The 23,894-nt window shown below is 41.2% G+C and overlaps 1 protein-coding gene across 1 annotated transcript in view; it reads right to left on the bottom strand.

Moving 5' to 3' along the window:
- Positions 1 to 23,686, bottom strand: part of NBEA (neurobeachin) — a 387,749-nt gene extending 364,063 nt beyond the window's left edge. The window contains exons 1-9 of the mRNA XM_048492774.1: positions 23,570 to 23,686; positions 20,419 to 20,541; positions 19,208 to 19,354; positions 13,867 to 14,064; positions 12,819 to 12,952; positions 9,252 to 9,360; positions 7,757 to 7,909; positions 1,333 to 1,501; positions 128 to 207 (exon numbers count right to left, since the gene is read on the bottom strand). Coding sequence (XP_048348731.1) covers positions 128 to 207; positions 1,333 to 1,501; positions 7,757 to 7,909; positions 9,252 to 9,360; positions 12,819 to 12,952; positions 13,867 to 14,064; positions 19,208 to 19,354; positions 20,419 to 20,445 — 1,017 coding nt within the window. The 5' untranslated portion in view covers positions 20,446 to 20,541; positions 23,570 to 23,686. The remainder of the gene's footprint in view (positions 1 to 127; positions 208 to 1,332; positions 1,502 to 7,756; positions 7,910 to 9,251; positions 9,361 to 12,818; positions 12,953 to 13,866; positions 14,065 to 19,207; positions 19,355 to 20,418; positions 20,542 to 23,569) is intronic.
- Between the last annotated feature and the right edge of the window lie 208 nt (positions 23,687 to 23,894).

The raw sequence follows: 23,894 nt of genomic DNA, 5'->3' as shown, positions 1-23,894 counted from the left end.
AATAATAATAATAATAATAATAATAATAAATTAAGAACAAATGTATTTATATGACAAAATTGCCTACAGCCATATCAGATTTTCATGTTTTACCAACCACAATGCCATTAAAATTTTGAAATTTTACCTTCAAAATAAGTTGTTTCAAAAATAAAAGCATGAACGCTCGTAATGATATGATTTCTTTCTGCGATGGCCGAGGACCTTCTGAAATAAATTAAAATGAGCAACTGAAATAAGCAACCATTTTTATTGACGTCAGCTTTTTCTAGAAAATGCATTCCTTCAAGGAACTTTATTCTGGACAGTGCATAACATTAACATTTGGAAGTAATACAAGAGAACACCGAGCTGTTACTTTGAACCTATCCCTGGATTTCTCACATAGTCTAACTTACAGATCCTGTATTCAAATAAACTCAGCATCTACATTTTCACTTCGTACTTCTAGAATTAGAGCAGCTATAAGGTGGCAACACATTCAAAGTAACATTAAGTCCTGTACCAGCAGGATCAAAATTGATTGGACAATTTGTGATTAAAGGCATTAAAAAGCTGTTTTGGAATAGGATGACAATTACGCCAGAGGAACGTGTTCTGGCATATTTGTTGATGTATCTACGCAAAGCCAGTACAGCTCCTCCAGCACAGGGACCGGAAAAGGGAGGTGTCTGGGGAGCGTTAAGAAAGGAGTGGTATTTAACCAGAAATCCAACACATATTACCCAGGACTCACCTGCGGTGCTAATTCAGTAATATGTGCCAAGAGGTGGCATATGTATGAACTTTTCCAGTGATTTCTATGATAATGAAACATACTGTCACCCCTACAGCCTACAAGCAGTTGCAGCACAGTTTAGAATTCTGACTAAATCTGCAGCCCATCAAAGCATTCTCAACAGCATATAAACACCAGCTAAGACACTCATATCTCAGATGGTAAGAAATTATCTGTCTGGCATCATGTTAGACAAGCTTTACCATACAAAGAAAGGCTTTGGTGATCAGAAAGGGTACTCTGGTCAAATAGCCAAGCCTGATACAGCGGAACCTCGGTTTTCAGCAACATCGTTTTTCGCCGATTTTGGTTTTCGCCGATTGTCACCAGCCGTTTTTTACCTCGGATTTTGTTGGTCGCCTGTGACGAAATCCAAGGTGACTTTTGCGTAAATTTGCTGCGCTGTTTGCATTACGCCTATGCAGATAGCGTAGCCTCGGTTTTCATCAGTTTCGGTATTCACCGATAGTCACCGGCTGAATTACCAGTGAAAACCGAGATTCCACTGTAAATATGCTATCTGCTGCGTCAGAACTGTATCATATTGTGCTTACCCAATCCTTTGGGAGTAATGCCACTGGAATCTGCAGGATTAACCACCCAGTAGTAGTATTTCAGTGTGTGCATCAGCTGTAATACTGTGCCTACTCTGCGTATTGTAGTGTAGATTGTAGCAGTGCCAATAAATTCAGCAGACAGATAAGTATAAAGTGATAGCTGAACCTAAAGAACATTATAAGAATGTATTAATTCCAATATTAGTTCAGTGAAAAATGTTCTATAAACATCACAAAGACTGACAACGAAGGAAATAAGAGGTTGTCACTTATAGTTCCTTTAAATGAGTGCCATCAATGTTTTATTTTAAAACAGAAGCAAATCCAGCCTACTTTCTGAAACAATTAAAAAAAACTTCATCCAATCCAAATTTTTCTTTAGGTATAAAAAAAAACACAGGTCTTCACTGTATCACATGTGCTTGCTCCTCATGTTTTCCAACTGTAAGGCTTCTGGCCAGCACTGCAATTGTTCCCTTCCTGAATCCATAGAAATGGGAAAGTGGGCCAAGAAGAACTACCATGAACTACCATACCTACATTAACAATTCTGATACACATAAGAGTCATGCAGCAGCTACGTTCACAGCCATTAAACTTCAGTTTAGACTAATGTCTGAATGCAGCTTAGTCTCTAAACAGAAGTCTGTAAGTGTTTAGACTTGGAATCTAAACCAGAGGTCTGCAACCTGCGGCTCTCCAGATGTTCATGGACTACAAATCCTGATTGGCCATGCTGGCAGAGGCTGATGGGAATTGTAGTCCATGAACATCTGGAGAGCCACAGGTTGCAGACCCATGTTCTTAACCATAGTTAGTACCCATTAACCAAAGTTAGCACTAAGGGTCCTTCTGCACATTTATTTATTTATTTATTTATTTTTTCAATTTATATACCGCCCGATCCCTGGGGGGCTCCGGGCGGTGAACAACAGGAGCAATCATACAAATATAAATACATAGGCTCCATCCCATAAAATAGCTTAAAACTCATAAAAACAGCGAGTAACCATAATACATAATAAATAAATAAAAGGCGTCTGGCCCCAATTTAAGAACCTACCTCCCTGAGGGGGGCCAGTGGGGCTCCCCATATGAGGGGGCTCCTCATATGAGGGGACCCTGATGTAACTGCCCCAGGCACAGAGCAGTGAGGGGGCACCATATTAGCAGCTGGACACTCCAAAGGCCCGGTGGAACAACACGGTCTTACAGGCCCTGCGAAACTCACCCAGGTCCCGCAGGGCCCGGACAGCTGGAGGAAGGGTGTTCCACCAGGCCGGGGCCAGTGCCATAAAGGCCCTGGCCCGCGTGGAGGCCAGCCGCATCATACGCAGAGGGGCCGGGGACCACTAGTAGATTGGCCTCTGCAGAACGCAGAAGGTCGAATTGGGACATATGGGGTGATGTCACGGTCCCGAAGGTACCGAGGGCCCCAGGCCGCTGCAAAGCCTTAAAAGGTCCAGAACCCACACCTTGAAGATGATTCGGAATTCGACCGGGATCAAAGCCAGTGCAGCTGAAACGCTAACTTTACAGGCTGGATAGTGTTCTCATAAAGGCGCCTCCTGTGGAGCAGGCGTGCTGTCGCGATGTTGGACCAGTTTTAACTTCCGAGATCAAAGCGCAAGGGAAGGCCGCATGCCAGTGCAGCTTAAAGTTACAACAGTCCAGCCTGGAGGTGACCGTTGCATGGATCAAGGCGGCCAGATCCGGGCCTGGGAGAGGAAGGGAGCCAACGGCCCGGGGACTGGACGAAGATGGAAAAATGCAGTCCGAAAGTTCATATGGGCCACCTGGGTCTCCATTGAAAGAGACTAATCCAGGTGGACCCCCCAGACTGCGAACGAGAGGAGGTCGGCGTAATGAGACCTCCTCCCACACCGGGCGGGCTGGAAATCTCCAACCTCACCCCTGCGGCCTATTTCGCCAGAGGATCTCCGTCCTTCCGATGGATTCAGTTGCAGCCTGCTCTGCTGCAACCGCCAACCAGCTATGCGCTTACTCAAACAATGCTGGAGAGCAGCCGGAGGCGTAACCCCGCTCCCCCCTCCATCAACAGAATGAACTGAGTGTCATCAGCATATTGGATGACAAGATCAGCCCAAAAGCTCCGCACCAGCTGAGCAAGTGGCTAGCATATAGATGTTAAATAATAGCGGGGATAGCAGCGGCTCCCTGAGGTACTCCAAGCACTGAAGCGGCGGCACTTCCTGGAGGCTTCATCCCCGCACCACACTTGCTGACTCCGGTCCCGGAGGAACGAGGCAATCCACTGAAGGACAGTGCCCTGAACCCCGGAAGCTGACAGACGGTGGAGTCAAAAGGTCATGGTCGAGCCATTACATCAAACGCTTCGTGTAAAAGATCTAACAAAACCAGCAGCGCCGATCCGCTTCGGTGATCCAGAAGCTGGATGCGGAGCGTATCTGTGATGGCGACAATAAGAAGCCGATCTCCGGGCCCCATGCCCAGCATGGAAGCCGGACTGGAAGGGATCGAAGGCCAATGCTTCAACCAGGAAACCCTGGAGCTGCTCCAACACACCACTCATCTCAATTACCAATTCTCCAGAAACGAAAGATTCAAGACGGGTACGGTAATTGGCCCAGATCACCTGGATCTAATTCGATGGTCTTTAAGAGTGGGTGGACCACTGCCTCCCTTCAACCCATCCGGAAAGACCCCTTGCTCAAGGGAGCCATTGATGATAATGTTATTCAACAGATGGGGTGCGTAGCTCCACCCGGCAAGCTTTTATAATGCCAGTGAGGGAGCACGGATCCGAAGAGGACAGGTAGTAAGGTCTAACAGCAGCCAAGGTCCTGTCAACAGTGGCTTCGGAGAGCAGGGAGAGAACTGGGCCAAAGCTTGGGCCCGAAGACGGCAAAGGGAGCCTCCAGTTCACTAATTGTAGATAACGTGGCGGGAAGGTCCTGGCGGAGCGACGCGACTTTATCTGCAAAAAAGCTCATAAATGCTCTCACAGCTAACAGCCAATGTCGTTGGTTTGTGGACCCTTCCGATAAGGGAGGTCAAGGACTGAATTGAGCATCACGAAATAATAATTGTGCCGGGCGCAGAGCTAGCAGGCTGGCAAGAGAGGAGGAGAAGAAAGCCCTCTTCATTCCTTCATTAAGCCATCTCATAGGCCAACTTCATAAAGCGTCCTATAGGATGTTCGGCGCCGCTAAGCCGTCACGAATGATTTCCGCCACACTTCGCTCTAGTTACCGTCCTAAGCACCCGTTTCATCTGGCGCAGCTCCCTCGGTATACCAGGGAGCCTGCCGAACACATAGGGGGCTGGAAGAGGACGCTGGGAGCAACAAGTCTCGATGGCATCGGAGAGCCGGAATTCCAGTCCCTCCACCCTGCTCATCAAAGCCAGTGCGGAGTTCAGGGTCCAGCAGAGCATTCAGGGAAACCAATTGGATCCATAAGTTCTCCGCTGGGTGGGTATAAATCAGCCCCTAGCCTAGATCGGTTTGGTATGCGGCAGGTCCATCCGAACCTTCAGGGCGTAATGGCTCAGACCATGGCACTCTGTCCATAGAGGATATGACCACATTAACCCCCCCAAACGGAAGACCAAATCCAGCGTGACCGGCCCTCATGGAGTGGGGCCAAGAGCTTACCAAGGAGAGGCCCAGTGCCGCCATGGATGGACACTAGGTCAGCGGCCACCGTACATGAGGTGGGCGGTTATTCGAACATGGATTGATTCGAAGTCCCCAGAACAATAAGTCTGGGGAACCGCAATGGTACCCCAGTCCGGCCACCACCTCCAGCAGCCGCAGCAGGCTGTCCCCTGGTGCTTAAGGCGACCCGGTACACCAGTGAGTGATCACGCATCCTCTCCGCGGCCAACCACTTCCCAGGCCGACCACACTCCATGCTGCGGGTGGGATCTCTCTCTCTGGGATGGGGCCGCCCTGAAGGGGAATAGGAATCCGCGGATGAACATCGCCACACCTCCCCGCCCCTGTGGGTGTTCGTGGCTGATGGAGACACGCCAACCCGGGTGGCGCGACTTAAGCCCTAAAGGCGCACGGTTTCACCCTCGCCAGCACTCCAGGTTTCGATTGATGCAGGACCAGGTCCATTCTGTTGCAGGCTTCGAGATAATCTCGGAGTTACAGCGGTTTTATTGTTGATGGACTCCTGGCGTTAATCAACACCAGCGACGAAGTAGAGTAACTCCTGAACCTGCGGCCACCATAGGCTCCTTTCTTTTGGGATAGGTCGGAGGTCAGAAGGCGAACGAGCATGACCATATCTTGTTCGTCTTCTATCATATGGCCGCCGCCTACCGCTATATCTACCCCGCCCCATCAACACTGGGATCCCCTGCCCCAAGGTAGGTGCCCCCATTGCTCAGCTGTTCTCCTCAAGACCTATAGCCTCACTAAACACTACCACTACCACACTAAGTAGGCCCAATCCTACTACTGAACTAATACTAATCTAGCTACGTTAACTTAATATCACATACAGGCTGGAGGCTACAAGCAACAACTGTGCCTAATAATGCACTTTCAATCCACTTTCACAACTGTTTGTGAGCGGATTTTACCATTCCGCACAGCTGCAAAGTTCACTGAAAGTGGATTGAAAGTGCATTATTCTGCATGTGTGGAAGGGGCCTAAGTGTGCTAATGTTCTAGTGACGTCCAAATTCAGAACCCCATGGGTGTTCAGTAACTTTGCACTTCTGAGTTGTTTGATTACTGAGCAAGCTGAACAGAATCAACTGAAAAACCTAGCTGCTCCAGTGACGTTTGTCTAGTGAACAGTGCTTTCTCCCAATAAACCTTCCTTCTGCCTGTTGCCCTTCATACACATCCCCTCCCAGCTTGTGGTGACTCACCAAATAGGACTGAGCAGCTCCAGACTCACTTCAGTGCAAATTTAAAAGACAGTAGGAAGAACGCTCTTGCTGAATCACATCATTTTGTTATATTTGCCAAAACACATAATAGAAATTTGCATACCAAACACTGTTATTGTCAAAAGCAGTTCACAGCACAATTTTCTGCTCTTGCTTCTTTTCCAGGCATGCAGCTGCTTCTTCAACCCTCTTCTCCCAACCCCCCAATCCCCACCCACTCCCGGCACTTTATATCTCAGGAGAGACCAAGTGACTTTGCCATAATTAGGTGAATGACCAGGCTACGAGCATTTGTTTTCTCCCCTTTAATATTTAATTTTTGACATTTTAGAGAAAACCTTACCTGTATAAAAGAAAAAGAGATGGACTTTATCTCAATCAAAATGTAACCAGAATGTTTGACATAAGTATCGAGAACTCCCTTCCCCCTTCCTGGGAGACAATATCCTTCCCCCTTCCTGGGATGATGATGAAAACTTGTCAGAACAAGTTACCATGAATAGAGTAGATATTGAGGAGACACGCTCAGTGAGAAATAGAAATGTGAAGGCTGGGGTGTGGGGGGGAAGTTGAAAAAATTCTAGGATGAAAACATTTCCCCCTGTATTTTTTCCTGAGGAAATTTTGAAGGTGTTTATGTTCTTTATTTTGAGACAGACATATCTAAGTACCCCATTTTAAAAAAAAATTATAGTAATTAGGGCTTCCTGGCTAGCTCATTATCAGCTTTTTAACAGCCCAATCAAGTTCCCAGGGGCAGCCAGAGGTGGTGCTGCTACTGTGCTGCCTCCAGAAGGTTCCCAGGCAGAGCAGGGAGGCAGATAGAAGAGGGAAAAAGCCCCACTGTCTAAAAGCTATCTTTAAGGCTTAATGGAGTTATATATATCAGTAAAAACGGCCTGATGGGAACTATACTTCCCAAGAGACCTTGTAGTCCCAAGTTCTCCTGGGAACTGTAGTTCCTCAGGCCTTTTTTACTGAGAACAGGACTTTTGCAGCCTGAAAAAGTTCTCAAATAGGAAAGGAACTAAGGTAAGTGTGGGAAGGGGGGAAGGGAAGCACTGTGGGGAGGTGCCACGGGGGGTGGGGGAAAGGAAGAGGTGCCTTGGGGCATGTGCCCGGTGTACAGCACACACCCCTTGTAGCTTTGCCACTGCTGTGCTCCATCCACCAACAGGGGTGCCCTTTGTGCCAGCGGAGCGAGTACGTGTGTTGGCATGGCCCTCTGCCACTCCCTGTGAGAATTTGTCCCCCTCATCTAGATTGCGCTGTAAAAGTCCTGTCATCAGAAGTGCCAATACCCTCATCAACGCCTGCAAAAAGCATTTTAATTTTGATGATACTAAATGATACAGCAAATACTACAAATATTAGAAGATACTAGCAAGTCATCACTATGTAACAGAAACTTTATCCTATACTTGGCACTTCATTCTGCGAGTTAGACTGGATTATAGAATATAGTCAAGTTATCACATTTGCTTATTTAATATAAGCTTGGGGAGATACTGATGATACACAGTACACTTGCCTTTGCAGGAGTATGTATCCAAATAGCAGGATTGAAAAGAATATGATCACATAATTGCTTCAGTAGAGGTGCTCCATGTGAGAGTCCATCCAGATATTTTGCAAAAGACAAAAACTGTTCCAGAACTGCTCGTGTTATATGAACTCTGGATGACTGAACAAATTAAGACTAGAATTAAAACTCATTCAAATAAATGTTTATTTTTATGTATTATGTTGAATATACAGATAACACTGAAGCCTTAAAGCAATTCACCTATAAATATAACAGCAGTCAGACAAACATACATTGTTCCCTAAATTAATAGTTAATAATCCTATAATGATCACTGAAGAGTACTGTTTCATTGCACCATTTTGTCACTTCAAAACCTAATGAAAAGGAACTCCAATTGCTATTTTTTTTATCATTAAGCATCCTGGACTATGAAATCATTACATACAGATAACACAATGCTCTTCTGTAAGATTAATGTGAAAAAGATTCCCCAAAATATCTTCTTCCAGAGAAGTTTGCTATAGCATTGAATAGTATCTAGTATAAATGAAAAGTCAAAGATAGCATCAGTTGCTCTTACATAGATCTTCCTTCAATACAACTCCACAAATGAATGTTCATAAATCTGAGGATATCTATTCTCTAGACTCTTATGGACTATGGGATTTTTTTTTCATGTTGGAATTTTTTAAATTTGGCTTTTATACAGTGATTTTGCTTTACCTGTCTTTTTTAGGAACACTCATGTAGGTTTATGAAAGCTGAAATTTTTATTGTTAACTATACTCTCATAAACTACTGCCAACATAGAGATAAGGGCCCAAGCAATTAGCAGCAAGCTAAGTACTGGCTACACATTCAATACAGGGAAAGGGACATATTTACCAGCACATCACGAAATCAGTCACATTAAGACAAATAATATGCACAGTGTGACATCTGATTATTTTATTCTGTCGTTGTATATTCTTTTTGAAGAAAATTTATCAATGGAAGGGACTACAAAAAGACTTTCCTTTGTTTTGTTTTTTTAATTACATTTTATTGAACTAAAATACAAATTTCAATTAATAAAGTTGTAAGAAGCAATACATAAGTTTTCCACATCTAATTTAGAGAGAGATCAGTACAAAGAAGTAAGAAAAAAGAGGAAAGAGGGTATCGTCTGTTTATACTCACATATTTACTACTGCATATATACTGTTTCTATATCTCTACATCCTTCTATATACCCCACTAAACATATTTGGAAATCCATATATTTGCTATAATTTCCTTTGTTTAAAATAACCATAGATTTTGAGAAAGATCATAAAAGAGGTGCTTCTTGGAATACCAATAAAATATGTAATATTGTGGGCTACGTATAATATCCTACAATCAGCTTGGCAAAAAAATCTGTGTTACCTTGATACTCAAATGATAATTTTTGATAGTGATGAAATGCTTTGAAAACGATCAAACATATCGTAGTGGTATTAACAACACTAGCACTTACTTTTTCAAGGAGGTAGCCAATAACTAGGAATCCTTTTCCACCCAACATTTGTTCTTGCATGGCTACTGAACTCTTAAGAAGTTCTACCAGGAAAGCCAAAAGGGTAGCACTGCATAAGAAGTACGACACTGATGAGATTTTAAATGATCTACATTTCATTCTTGGATTACTCATTACTGTAAGCAAAAACTACTTGACACCGATTGTTCAAAAATAAAAATAAACCAGCATGTGGCATCCTTCACATTATAATCTAATATTTGTATATTACAGTCTGATCAGAATTAATTTGAGCATGTTTCTAATCCAATTAGGACTGTCTCTATTGCAGTCAATGGAAGCAAGTCTCTTCACAGTTGGAAGGAGTGACAGGATCCAACCCAACAGATCTCAGGTATTTGTTAGGCTCAATTAATCTACACTGATTTCTTTTAATGTCAGTGTTCTGCATGTTTACTTCATATATAATTTGATTATCTGAAAAATACACTGTGCTTTCTAGCTTTATACTAGCCATTCCAAAGAGTATATGACATGCCTACCAAAATCATGACAATGCTTTAAACTAAATGCTTGTTGGTCCCAAAAACAGCCAAGAAGAGTATCAAATTGTATACTGATAATATCCCAACTAAACGCTCAGAAGGTATCAACAGAAATAGACTGGAACTATAGTTAGTATACGATGCTTATGCAAATAGATTTTGTTTGTCTTTTTCTTTCACTAGTAGACTATGTGGCTGAAAAGACCCATGGGAGGCCCTTCTGCACACAAAGATCATGTAGAGAATGCAGCTACAGGAAGAAAAACTCAACAAGATCCTTACTGGATCAGACCAGTAGTGCACCCTGACTCTGACCAACCAGTTCTTATGGAGGTCCAGCAACAGGGCATAGAGGCCAAAGTTTTCCCCTGGGGTTGCCTCTTGGTTCTGGGATTCAGAGGTTGACTGCCTCTGAAAATGGAGGTTCCCTTTAATCATCACAGCTAGTAGTCACTGATAGGCCTATTTTCTGTTAATCTAATTGAAAGTTGTCTTGGGCTGTGGCTATCACTACATCGGTCACTGAACGCCACATTTTAATTATCTCTGTGTAAAGGAGTATATCCTTTTGTCTGTCCTGAACCGACTGCCCATCTGCTTCACTAGATGATGTCAAGTTCTAGTATAAATGAAAGAGGGAGAAAAGTTCTGTCACCTTTTTCCACTCCATGCACAACTTTTATAAACTTCTATTATGTTTCTAAATGAAAGTTCCAGCATCTTCAGCATTTCCTCAGAGGAAACTTGTTTTAACCCCCTAATCATCTTGGTTGCCACCTTCTCAGCCTCAACACAGGCAAAAAAAAAACAGCTGGGGGAACCAGCGAAAACTGAAAAGGACAAAAAATGAAGGCTACGATTACCGAGGTTCCACTGTAGTTTTATTCTCTATTCTTTAATTATGGCCAGCATGGAATTTGCCTTTTTCATAGCAGCCACACACTGGGTTGACATTTTCATTGAGCTATCCACTACCATCACAAGATTCCTTTGTTGGTCTGTTGCTGCCAGTGCCAAGTTCATCAATGTATTTGTGAAGCTGGGATTTTTTTTGCTCAATATTAATCACTTTACACTTGCTCACAGTCTCCCATTTAAAGACTTGCCTGTGTTGAGGATGAGAGTATATGACTGGACCAAGATAACCCAATAAATTTCCATGGAAAAAAGGGATTCAAACCCGGGTCCTAGTCCAACACCTTAGCCACTGCACTACATTGGCTCTCTTCTATGCCAATGTAAATATCCACAATGATGCAAATGCCTGATTCAATGAGGTAAGGAAAGAATGGAAAAGAAGCCAATATTATGACAAATTTTGCCTACTTCACCATCTGTTCTATATATCAATGATGAGATACCAACAATCCCTTTATTGATAAAGAGATTATACGGCTGATGTCAGAAGGTAATATCTATCACCATAGGTGTCAAACTCGCGGCCCTCCAGATGTTATGGACTACACTTCCCATCATCCCCTGCCAGCATGATGCTGGCAGGGGATGATGGGAAGTGTAGTCCATAACATCTGGAGGGCCGTGAGTTTGACACCTGTGATTGCTATCATGGAGAGGCTGAAAAACTGGATTACATATTATGAAGACAATAACCTTCAGAGTAAGCTACATTCTTGTAACATAATTACCTTTACACAGATATGGCTGAAAATTAATATTTGCACCTCAACAGTTCTAGCAAACATTCAGTGCACAACTAAATGCACAACCACTCTCCTCTCCTCCTCGCTTACACTTAGGTTCATATTTAAACACTTCTGTTTTAGCAGCAACCAACAAATTACAACCAACAAATCCAAATCCAATTATGCTTTGAAATCAGAGCTTGGAGTGCAGAAAATAAGTCATAGGTTGTGGTTTAGAAGTGATGGCAAACTATGTTTTTTCATAAGTGCAGAAGAATGTAAATAATCATGCTGTGAGCAAGGGGAAGTTTAACCCAGGCTCATTTATATTGCCAAAAAAGGAAAAGAGATGCTAGGTGACAGCTTTATTATTATACACAGCCTCAACACATTCTTAATTAGTTAAAAACTTAATTTTGTGGTAAGGTTCAGAACAAAGTGAACTCTCTGATTTCCCTGATGAAGCTTTTACAGTGAAATACGTAGAAACTGAATCAATGTGTAACTGAGAAGCCGCTGCAAACCACAAGCCTGACACAAACCAATATTACAAGACCAACAAAACCAATTGAAAGGACAGGATCAAAGCCATCAACCTGGCAAGCCAATACAAAACTGGTAAGCCCCGGGAAGACACAGAGACACAGACAATAAAATAAAAGGGGTGGGGGGAGTCTCAAGAGCCTTAAAATGCTGGTTGAAAACACTGATATTCCTGGTTACTGTTGAATATCCCTGATACTATCCAGAGACCCAAACATATCTCTGATACTATCCAGAGACCCAAACATATCTGGAAAATACCAATCAGGTATTTTTTTTGGACATATATTTGCACTGGATATATTCAAATGCACATCCAAGAATTCTTCTCCAGTTTTTCTAATTTCTTATTTCTCAATCAATTTCCCTTCTAATTTTGCTCTAATTTTTTGCTCCAATTGCTCTAATTTTTTAAATCAATTCTCAAAACTTAAAGACCATTTTCCCAAGCAAAGTAAGGTGTTGACATTGTGTTTCAAGTGTCCAAAACTAATGTGTACAGTTTTTGATGTACACCAATTAAGTCTCAAAAACTAAACACAATTATTGCACTTATATCCTTCTTTTTGACCTCTTCTGAAGTCTGACTGATGGAGCCTAAGGGAAATTGTAATGGGAAAGGAGAACTAGCAGGAACAAAGATGGGGCTTGAGTAAGAGCAACCAAATGGTTTTCAGAGATTCCACATTCCGACCTGCTGCATCTCATGCCATTCACAAAGGTCCCTCAAGGAAGAAAAGATCTTATCTGTGAGCTAGGATGCTGCAGCCAATCCAAACCTCACTATATCAGAAGAAAATTTGCTTAGCTCATAAACTGTACCAAAATAAACCTACCAGACAGTTGTTTCCACTTGACTGTCATTCAGCTGTCGATTGTCTAATTGGGCAAAGAGAGGGAAAAGAACTTGGATTCCTCCTATTGAATGAATTGCACTATGGATCGAATGTGTCACGATAGCTTTCACATCCTACAGTGAGACAAGAAAATTTGGCACAGTTTATAGTTAGTGCTCATAGCAACACCAATATTGCTATTGGTGTTTTCATGGATATGTCACTAAAATGGTAGCAAAGTTATTAAAAATATCAGTCATGATCTAGTCACAAATAAGCACTTTCAAACTGCAATTTCAGGGGCAGAAATGTAAGTTTGTGCTTATCTTCTTTCCAGTGAAAGTAATGGGGTTGGAAGTACTATACCGCAGCTGAACTGTGTGCCTTTTGTTCAGTGCATATATACACTCCACTCATGCTATTCAAAATAATCAAGTAAGACAACCATTTACAACAGCAGCCATAAAATTACTATTAACTGCATAAATATATCCTAAGCATTCATTTAAACTATTCATATAAAATGAGTAGAATCATGTAGTTGATAGAGGCCCCATAGGCCCGTGGTGGCGAACCTATGGCACTCCAGATGTTCATGGACTACAATTCATGAACCTCCAGATGTTCATGGACTACAAATCATGAACCTATGGCAGTCCAGATGTTCATGGACTACAATTCCCATCAGCCCCTGCCAGCATGGCCAATTGGTTGTGCTGGCAGGGGCTGATGGGAATTGTAGTCCATGAACATCTGGAGTGTCAAAGGTTCGCCACCACTGTCATAGGCTATCTAATTCAATCTCCTGATCAATGCAGCAATTCTAAACCTAGAGCTCATAGATGGCTGTGCAGTTTCTGAAAACCAACAACAATACTGAGACAGAACAGACATCATCTTTTATTAATAGGCACAAAAGAGAAGCCAACGATACAAATGAAAAGCTTATAAGACAATCATTTTAAAGACTCAATTAAAACTTGGCCGCTTCTAAGGTTCTGTGGGCCCATAAATAAATCATGAACACAATCAATCAATACGTACAAACCTGAAGCATAAGAGCATGTGGGGAATGTACAAAAATCGAAGGGTTTTCCTTTGGTGAGGACTCAAGGCATAGCTGAGCATCAGTAGCCTTAGCGTTGTATGTGAAGGCAATACTACTTGCAAGTTTTCCATCGTACAGAACCTGTTTGTGGTGCTCAGCAAGATGAATATCGCTCTCCGATTTAAATTTGAACGTACTCTGTAATAGAAAAGCAACAGTCAAAATAGAGTTTTATAAATTATGCTTCAGTGCTCTTAGATATAAGGGAGAAGAGCAACAGCAATACTTTTAATCATCAAGGAACACAAATTACTACAATGCAAAAGAATATACCATATATAGCCTAATAATGTATTTATTATATGTTGAGCAGTATCCTACCACTGCTTGTGTGGAAGTGTAGTTTGACCACATTCATCTGTATTGCGGCAGCTCTTTCTGAGGCTCAGAAACATCATTCCTACAGTCGCAGAATCCATGCAGAGAAACAGCTAAACACAATGAGAGGATGAAGTGATTAAAAGAAAAAAAGCAGAAATTGCTCCTTTTCTTCTTCTGCAAGTGCAACTCCACTGAGGGAAAGGACATTTATATCCCCTGGAACCCTCTCAGTCCACTCAGTCCTCATAACGGTTCCTCTGCACAGATGCTGAAACTCCAAGGCCAGTCCAAGGGCTTTTGGCACGCTAAGCCATCTGCTAAATCCCCCCACTCCTCCTGCACAGTAAGCCTGGTTATACACAGAATCAGGCAGGCAAGGAGCCACCACTGCCCTAGGAGATGGCTGGGTGTAGAGCCTGGTAGGGGAGCTGGTAGGTGTTTGATCTTCCATTGTAGGTATCAAGTGATGAGATCAGCTGCTACACCCATGGCACACAGAGTCCCAGGTGGGCAGGACATCATCTGCCAACACTCTGCAAGCCAGGTGGGCATGGAGTCCAATGCCATTGGAGAAGCTGGCAGTCACAGACTCTTCCTCTCTTCCTATGTTAAGGGATAGAGTGGGAGGAGGTAAGTGAGATAAGGCAGCTCCCAGCAGCTGACTCCATTCCCTCCCCCTATCACTTCATGAACGTAGAATATATCACTCAGGTCTGTACTAGGTATCATCTAAAGGAAAGGCCAACTCTGTGCAACTCCAGGAATGATCTTTCTAGGAACTGAAAGAAATAAAAAAATAGAAACAAGGAAAAACTAGCATATTGTGGCCATACAGCCTGGAAAACCCACAACAGCCAGTGGAGCGATACATGGCCATTCTTCATGTGCACTCAGATGGTAGGATACTGCCTTTTGCTAGCTTGTTGCTGTTTTTATATTTTTGTATATGGCATTTGGTGAATGTTTTTGTTTTTAGGGTGTAATCCAACAATCAGTGCACTCGCACAACTCCCTTCCATTGTATGACTTCTGGGAAATGTCAACTGAAGGGAAGCAAGAATAACAAAAAGTAATAGAGGAATATGTGGTACCTGTCTTTCCAACTTTATGGGGCCTCTGTCTTTCCAATTTAATGTATGTTCATGAGGAAGTTCCAACACATGGAGGACCCATGGAGTTCTTACATATGCAAGGAGGTTGCCATGATCACATCAGTACAGAGGATAGCTCTGACATAGCAGTTCTATTTTGTCTTTTTGGTGAAACCAACATTGTTGGTGAAACCAACAATGAATTATTCATTTTTCTAGGCATGTATTTAACATTCTACTAGAATATGCTATGAAAATTCTGCTCACTAATGTCAATTTTAGGATCTAGGCACTAATTTTTACTTGCCTTCTAGAACTCTCTATAAATTTGAAAAAAAATCCTAGGTTCAGCTGTAAATGTGTAGATGATCAAGAAACCATGTATGTGATATTTATTCTTCCAGCACTGTATTAATATTCTCAAATTGTACATCTTCAAGTTAGTAAAATGTGCATTCCCAACCCCAGAAAATTCTATGACCATACTTTTAAAATGCTGAATTACATTTGGGGCTCACAATACCATCCATCCTTGAAAAATCTAACACTATCTTTTGATTAATGTATTTTTAAATGCTCCTTTTTTACAGAATGTAGACGTTTTTAAAAGGTACAGGTGCAATGCAGATGTTTTTGTTAAAAAAACCTTTGGCTGGAACCCAAAAGGATTTCAAGCTGCCAAAACAAACACGTAGTCAGGCTTACTACTTTTTAGGTCTCAGAAATACTTAACGCCCAACAGCATAGTACAAACTGATTTTGACATCACGTCAATTTCAAGAGGAATGCAATATGCCTCAGGTAGGACTGTTGTGGGGAAAAAGGGAGCAAAGCCAACTCAGCCAAGAAAAATAATTCCACTGTTCACTGTCTTCTAAGATCAGACGTTAGCAAAACTATATTATGACTCAAATTTGATTTCTGGTCAAAGGAAAAATATATTTAGTGTTCTATCTCCTCACCAAACGAAACAGCAAACATGTGGAAAACTCTAAAAAATATCACCGGTTACAGCAAACCACCTTCCCAAGCTGAAGGAAATCAGCAATTGGCAGACGACCTGAATGTGTTCTACTGTAGGTTTGAAAACAATCTACAGTCACCTTTCTCCACAACCTCTATCTCCAGACGCACGCAACAATAGCCAAACTTTCCTACAACTGGAACCCTATTTCTATTGGGTTTACAAACCCTGGTGATCTCTCAGAAAGGAAGTGCAAGATCTATTTCACAGACAGAAGCTCTGGAAGAAGCACCAGGCCCAGACAACATAACCCCTTCTTGCTCAAAAGCCTGTGCTGTCCACTTGGCCCCCATTTTTTTCACCCAAATCTTCAACAAATCACCTAGAGATGTACTATGTTCCTTCCCTGCTTCAAAAACGGCACCTATCTAGTCCCCAGTGCCGAAGAAGCCTTCCATCCAAAGGAACTGAAATCGACTGCAGACCAGTTGCTGTTTCCAATAACATCTGTAGTTATGAAAGAAAACTTTTGAAAGGCTAGTGATGTACCATTTGAAAACCATCAATGGATCCACTTGTTGGACCCCTTTGCCCGATTTGCAGTATAACCGAAAGCAAACAGATCGACCAGACGATGCTGTTAATATGGCTTGCACTTTATATCCTACAAGCATCTTGAATCGCCAAAGACCTATGCAAGGGTCCTCAACACTTTTGTTACGACTTTAGTTCCAGCATTCAAATACACTATCAGACCGGACATTCTTTTCTAACCAAACTAAATCAGCTAGCAGTACCTGAGCATATTTGTAAAGTGGATCCACAGAAGCTTCCTAACAGATAGGGAGCAACAGCAGGTGAAGCTAGGAAAAAAATTACATCGAGGACTTACCTGTAAAATGAGCACAGAGGCCCCCCAAGGAACTGTGTGTGTGTACTTTTCACCACTTCTCTTCTCCTCTGTATACCAATGACTGCATCTCAAAGCTGATCCATCTGTTAAAATACTGAAATTTGCAGATGATACAACAGTGATTGGTCTCAATTCGAGACAACGATGAAACCAAGCACTACAGAGCGTGGAGGTTGAACAACTAGCCTCGTGGGTGCCACTGGAAACAATCTAGAACTGAACACACTTAAAACCGTGAGAAATGGTGGTAGATTTCAGGAGAAACCCTCCCATCCTACCTCCTCTACAAATACTAGACAACACAGTATCAACAGTAGAGACGCTTTAAATTTCTAGGAAATCCATCATATCTCATGACCTAAAATGGTCACCTAATATCAAAAATGTCATCAAAAGCACAACAAAGAATGTTCTTTTCTGCGCCAACTCAGGAAGCTCAAACTGCCCAAGGAGCTGCTTGATACAGTTCTACAGAGGAATCATTGAGTCTGTCATCTGCACCCTCTATAACTGTGTGGTTTGGTTCTTGCAACCCAACAAGATCGACCACAGACTTCAGAGAATAATCAGAACTGCAGAAAAACAATTGCTGCTAACCCTGCGCTTCCATTGAGGGACCTGTATACTGTAATTTGTGGGTCAAAAAAAAAGGGTACCTGTGAAAATATTTACTGACCCCTTTCATCCTGGACATAAACTGTCCATCAAGCTCTTACCTTACCCTCTAAACGTCGCTACAGAGCACTGCACACCAAGACAACTATAGACATAAGAACAGTTTTTTTTCCCAAATGCCACTACTCTGTTAAAACAAATAATTCCCTCGATAATGTTAAACTATTTATTATATACTTATTATATAATTACTGCACTACTTTTTTCATCATTCCTATTACCCATCTCCTCCCACTTATGACTGTATGACTATAGCCTGTGCTGACATTTTATTTTATTTTATTTTATTTTATGATTTTACATTTTATGTTTTCATTACTACTGATTGTTTCCTGATTGCTTACTAGACCTATATGACAATCATTAAGTGCTGTACCTTATGATTCTTGACAAATGTATTTTTCTTTTATGTACACTGAGAGCATATGCACCGGAGACAAATTCCTTGTGTGTCCAATCACACTTGGCCAATAAAGATTCTATTCTATTCTATTCTATTCTATTCTATTCTAATCAAACACCCAAATGATTGATACAGGATGTTATAATCATATGACAGTGAAAGACCGGGGGTCCTTTGACACCTTTCTTGCTCTTCTGGGAACAGAACTCTGCTCATGCAAGAAGCAGAAAAGGTGGTCTTGTTTCCTTCCCCTTTCTACTGCAGCCACCCAGTCTGTTCATTAACTAGTATACTTAAATCCCACCACGCTGGGAATAAACTTTCCTAGAGTTGGAGGGGGAGGGCAGGGGATATCCTGGCCCACCAGCACTTTCTACAGGTGGTTCATAGATACAAGCTGATTTAACCAGAAATGTTAAATATATTAGCATTCACTACATAAATGTGTTTCAAACCTTAGTATGTGTCATATTAAAAAGTACTTGCTACCCTATTAGCCATAAAATGTCAATAACAGAAAAGCGGGCAAAGGTCAACTACCTAAGTACTATCAATTATCATTTTAATTATTGTAGTTCTTATATGTTGCATGATCTTGCACCAATTTGTTCTAACTGTGTAATAGTGACATTAACCTGGCTAATGAAAAGGCAACCATGTCAATGGAAAGGCAGAATATAAATACAATAGACAAATTCACTTGCCCCTACCAAGAAACTGCCTTACAGGATTTTTACACATATAAGGATACATGTTATTTGATACAGTTCGCCTTTTTCTATTTCTACTTCACTATGGATAATAGTTTTTATCAATATTCTGCAAATTTTCCGTAATGCAGATCTATATTGTTTAGCGGTACAATATTTGGGCATCAGTAGTAGCAATACTTAAAAAAAAATCAGCACTACTACCTTGTATCCAGGTCCTAACTGATGTATTGCAAAAATTTGTGCTGGGTTGAGAGCTTCGGTGAACACATAGACTGCTCCAAGCTGACCACAAAACACTCTATTTGCATCAGCAGTTTCAGAAGATCCCAGAAAACATTTATCATAGCTCTGTATTTTTGAAAAAAAAATGTAAACATTCAATGCACTACACAGAGAAAATTCAATTAAAGATACACAAAAGGCAAGCAGGAGAGAAAATGTTTAGCTATGCAAAAATTTTGTTTTCTCTCAGAAAAACACCCTGAACAGATCTTTTGTAAATAAATTACGATTTTTTTTAATGGCTGGGTGCAATTTATGCCTCACATGCAGGTTTAAGAATGGACAGGCTGATTCACTCTTCACTCAAAATCAACCTAGTGTCTTTACAGTAAAAAGGAGATAATTTTTTTTATTTGTATTTGAACATAAGAAATGGGGAGTGCAATCCACAGGGGGGCAGTTTTGTGGTGGCTGTGGATGGCACAACTGTGCTGCCTCCAAAGAGGAATGGGAAGGTGTGAAGATGTGAAAAAATCCAAAACTCAGGAAAAGGCCAAAACTGACAGTTGTTTTCCAGTGGGCTACGCATGGTCTTTTGATGACTCAAGTCACCAGCAGCTGAAGGTGGGAGTCCCTGGGCTCCACCCCCAAGACCATTCTCAGAATGCCCCCATTGGCACTGGCGTGGACTCCTGTGGTGAAGGAGTGCAGGCGCAGCAGCAGCTTTCGTATTTGAGCACGGTCAGGATTAGTGCCCAACTTGACTGCACAAGTCCTTCTAGACTGGCAATGATGCCGATAGCAAGGTCGTGCCAGCTCTACAGCCCTTTCAGCTCACCTCCCCCATAGATTATACTGTTAAAGTTGTATCATATGGCAAATAATTATGAGCAAATCTAGTCAAAACTGTAATTAGGTTCCCACTGAAACTTTGTAATAAGCTAAAAGACTTCCATTTTAACAATATTAAGCACAAAACCTCCAAAACAAATTGCAGGGGGAAACTGCAGTGCACAATCTCCCTTTACAGAAATGGTACACTCCTCACAGAACTCTCGCATTGTAGAAATGCTCTGAAGATCAAGAATGCTACCATCTACCTTTGTCCCTAGACCAGTTCCCTTATAAATTTCTGAACAGAAATATACTGATGAATTGACTCAGGAATATAATAATAATAATAAACATACATCATTCGTGTTCACGTGCCAAGCCATGTCACCATAGGATACTAGCTGACCATTAGCGGCAACGTAGTTGCTATTTTACTCCAGCGGTTTGTAGATGTAACGATACTAATCATATTGTACCCACTATAAGGGGGGGAAAAGGGAACATATCATTACTAGAAAGTTGTTAGAACTTCTTCAAAAGTCACAACACATAATTCAAACAGAATAAAATGCTGTTTATTTTGTTGAAAAAGCAACCTTTAGTGAAACTGCCTTGTAATGAAAAGAAAGGTTCCAATTATGCTGGACTGTCACTCAAGCTACTATGGAGAATTAAAATTGGGAAATACATCAAACAAGCAACCCACAATACTGGGCAAAATTGAATTTGAAGTTTTCATCTCTTTAAAAAAAGTTTGATACAAATATTGAAACAAGAGCCCCTAATGAGAAATGGCGAACACATTTTGAAAAAGAAGAGTATTTCAAAGATAATCCTGAATCTGATATGGAAATATGATATTCACAGAGTAGCAACCACACTTCAAAGTCCACTGCCAGGACTGAAAGTCAAACTAAGAGACAGCCAAGACTTTGCTTGGACAGTAAAGTGGGCTACTAGGGAGCGTTCACCAAACTTGCAGATTTTTGTATGTGTGTCTTCTACCAGATAATCCAAATAGTAACACTATAAAACTTCTACATGGCCCCTAATCACAGAATAGTAGCCACTATGTACGTTCCAGATATTTAGTGCAATAGTCAAACCCCATCTACTAAGAGAGCATAAAGGCAGCCATTGCATTCAATTAGTTGCTTAGTTATACTTCAGACTCCAAAATTGCTTTCTTCAATAAGAAGAATCTCGTAAAGTGTTTCACAAACAGACACACGTTCACTCACAGCATCCTACCTCAGATTCTCTGGAAGGAATACTAATATACCTTTTGTGGAGTGGGAGGGGGGGAATCACATTTCAGACCTCAATATGGGCTTTATATTCTACCTACCCCTGGCATTTTAAAATATAATCCTAAATGCTATGGAACGGTAATCCTATTTACATACCACCTTTAACTACTTTTTACCCGCATTCCAGTGAAGACAGAAAATGTCACTGAACAGTAAAAGCAGGAAGACTTGACACAAGCAGTATTATGAATTCTAGCATTAGCTACCATTAGAATGGTATAAATGATTGATATTGATACCTGTATTCTCCTATGTCAAAGGATTAAAGATTAAAGTTAAGCACCTATAGACAATTCAGGAACTGAAAGGGGGAAATCAATTAAGTCCTGACAGAAAGTATTTAAAGGAATTTTAAAAATGAATATCCTCAGCATAATTTCAAGGACATTATAGCGATAATTTGTATCTAGCGATACAAACTAGAGCTGTGATGTAGAAAAAAAATTTGAATGAAAAGTTTTTTTATAAAGTTATAACAATGAATGACTGCCGCTCTGTGAAAAAAGTAAAACTGTTGAAATATTCATAGCACACCATGCACAGTTGTCCAGCATGCTAAAGTTATCAACAGTTTTTACAGTTTTTTAATCTTTTTCTTAAATTTAAATGATGTAAGGGAATGACACATCTTATCTTTAAGTTTTTACAGATAGTATTCCAATGAAAGTAATAAAGCTTGTAATAAAGCTCTGAGCGTAATACTTAAACCACACTGTTTTATTTGCTCCATAATAAAATTTTCCTGTTGATGCACTTGTTGCAATTAGGGAACTTTTTATACAAGTCAAAAACAGATCATGCTCTATTTAGGACAATGGAAAATGTTCCAGAACTTTTTCTGATTAATATTTATTTACTGGAAAACTCTTACCATTATTACAAAGTAATCTTATAATCACTTCAAAACATGATTGTGGTGGTAGCTACCTCTTTTTAATGATTCAACCTTCTTCCAGACTGTAGCAGCTATCTATCATTTAAAAGTGAGCCTAGTCTCATGCATGCCTTCCTTTCCTGCTACCCACCCATCTCTCGCATCCCCCAAATTCCTGGTTGACAGTAAACCACAGTTTCATTTTGTCTGAATTCACAAGGTCAATCTGCATTTCCCCTACATCAAAGCTGCAAATCAAAGTCAGATCATCCCTTACAACTAGAGACATGCACCTTAAAAAAAGCCCTGTAGTTTTTGGATCTGGATATCACAGAGCCTAAAAATATTGACATTCCTATGGCCCAATCCTATGGGGGTGGGGACCGTGTCGTGGAGCTGGGCCTCCCCACTAGCACAAAGGTGCTGTGGGCTAGCCACCCCTCACCTTCACTTTCGTGGCACTCAGAAGTTTGGGTGGTTGCAGAGCTGCACTGGCATCCAAATGGATGCTGGTGTGGGCAGTGGGTCGTTTCTAATAGTGGAACTGACATTAGTCCCAAGTCTACCCCAAGTTTGCAGGCAGCTATGCTGCAGTCCAGAGTTTGGGTAGTGTAAGTCCATGTAGAGGGCTTTCCAGGGTGGAGGGGGGTTGTTTTTTCTGCCTCCCTATGGGGTCGAAAAGCCCTGTGGAGGTGGCAAGGGAGTAGCAGCACCCAGGGTAGCTGCCTGAGGATATGCATTGGGCTGTCCTTTATATAAGCTCCAAATACCAGGTTGGTATTTCGATCCAAGTTTTTTTTCAGGATTCTAATACTATTTGGCTCCATCATTCCCTATAGGGAATCTTTCTGGAGGACTAGAGGAGCTAATGTTTGAGCAAATTGTACCAAAATTACAGCAAAGCTGATATAACCTGATCGTTAAATAACCCTCAAGTTTCTGGAAAATTGAACCAAGAGGTCTGATTCTAGGGCTCACTGAATAAACAATCTGTTATGCAGCAAATTTGTCTTTCAACTGGAGTAAGTCAACATCAGTTCAGTATACCCAGTGGTGGGATTCAGCAGGTTCGAACCACTTCGGCAGAACTGGTGGTTAAAATCGTATTTGTAAACAATCAGTTGTTAAATTATTTGAATCCCACCACCGGAACCAGTTGTTAAATTATCTGAATCCCACCACTGAGTACACCTGTTAGAAGATCATATTGAGCTTTCTGTTTCTTGATTCATCTCAAGATACTGGATCTTACTCTATTTTGATTTATTTGTATGATATGGATTTAGAGGATTAAAATAGTTTAATAAAATAATTTGTACTTACTTTGCGTGGCTGAAAATCATATTTCACACAGTGTTGAAAGCCTTTGCCTTTTGATTTCAGTGATGTAACTATTAAGCAGTTGCCAACAAAATGAGCAGAGTACCCAACACCTTTACTAGTGCGAAAACTGAAAGACAATTTAAAAGTACTCAGAGAAAATTCAGTTGATCTAGTGAATCACATTAAATTAATTTTCCATATATTTAAATAAAAAGTTAAGGTCTATCATGAGCTATAACCATTATCAAATTTGGAATTATATTCAAGGCCTTACGCAGCCTGGGACCCTCTTACCTTCAGGACCGCATTACCCCTTATGTCCCTA

This window comes from Sphaerodactylus townsendi, linkage group LG04 (genome assembly GCF_021028975.2).
Source record: "Sphaerodactylus townsendi isolate TG3544 linkage group LG04, MPM_Stown_v2.3, whole genome shotgun sequence".
Classification (NCBI taxonomy): Eukaryota; Metazoa; Chordata; class Lepidosauria; order Squamata; family Sphaerodactylidae; genus Sphaerodactylus; species Sphaerodactylus townsendi.
This window is presented reverse-complemented; position numbering and strand designations above follow the sequence as displayed.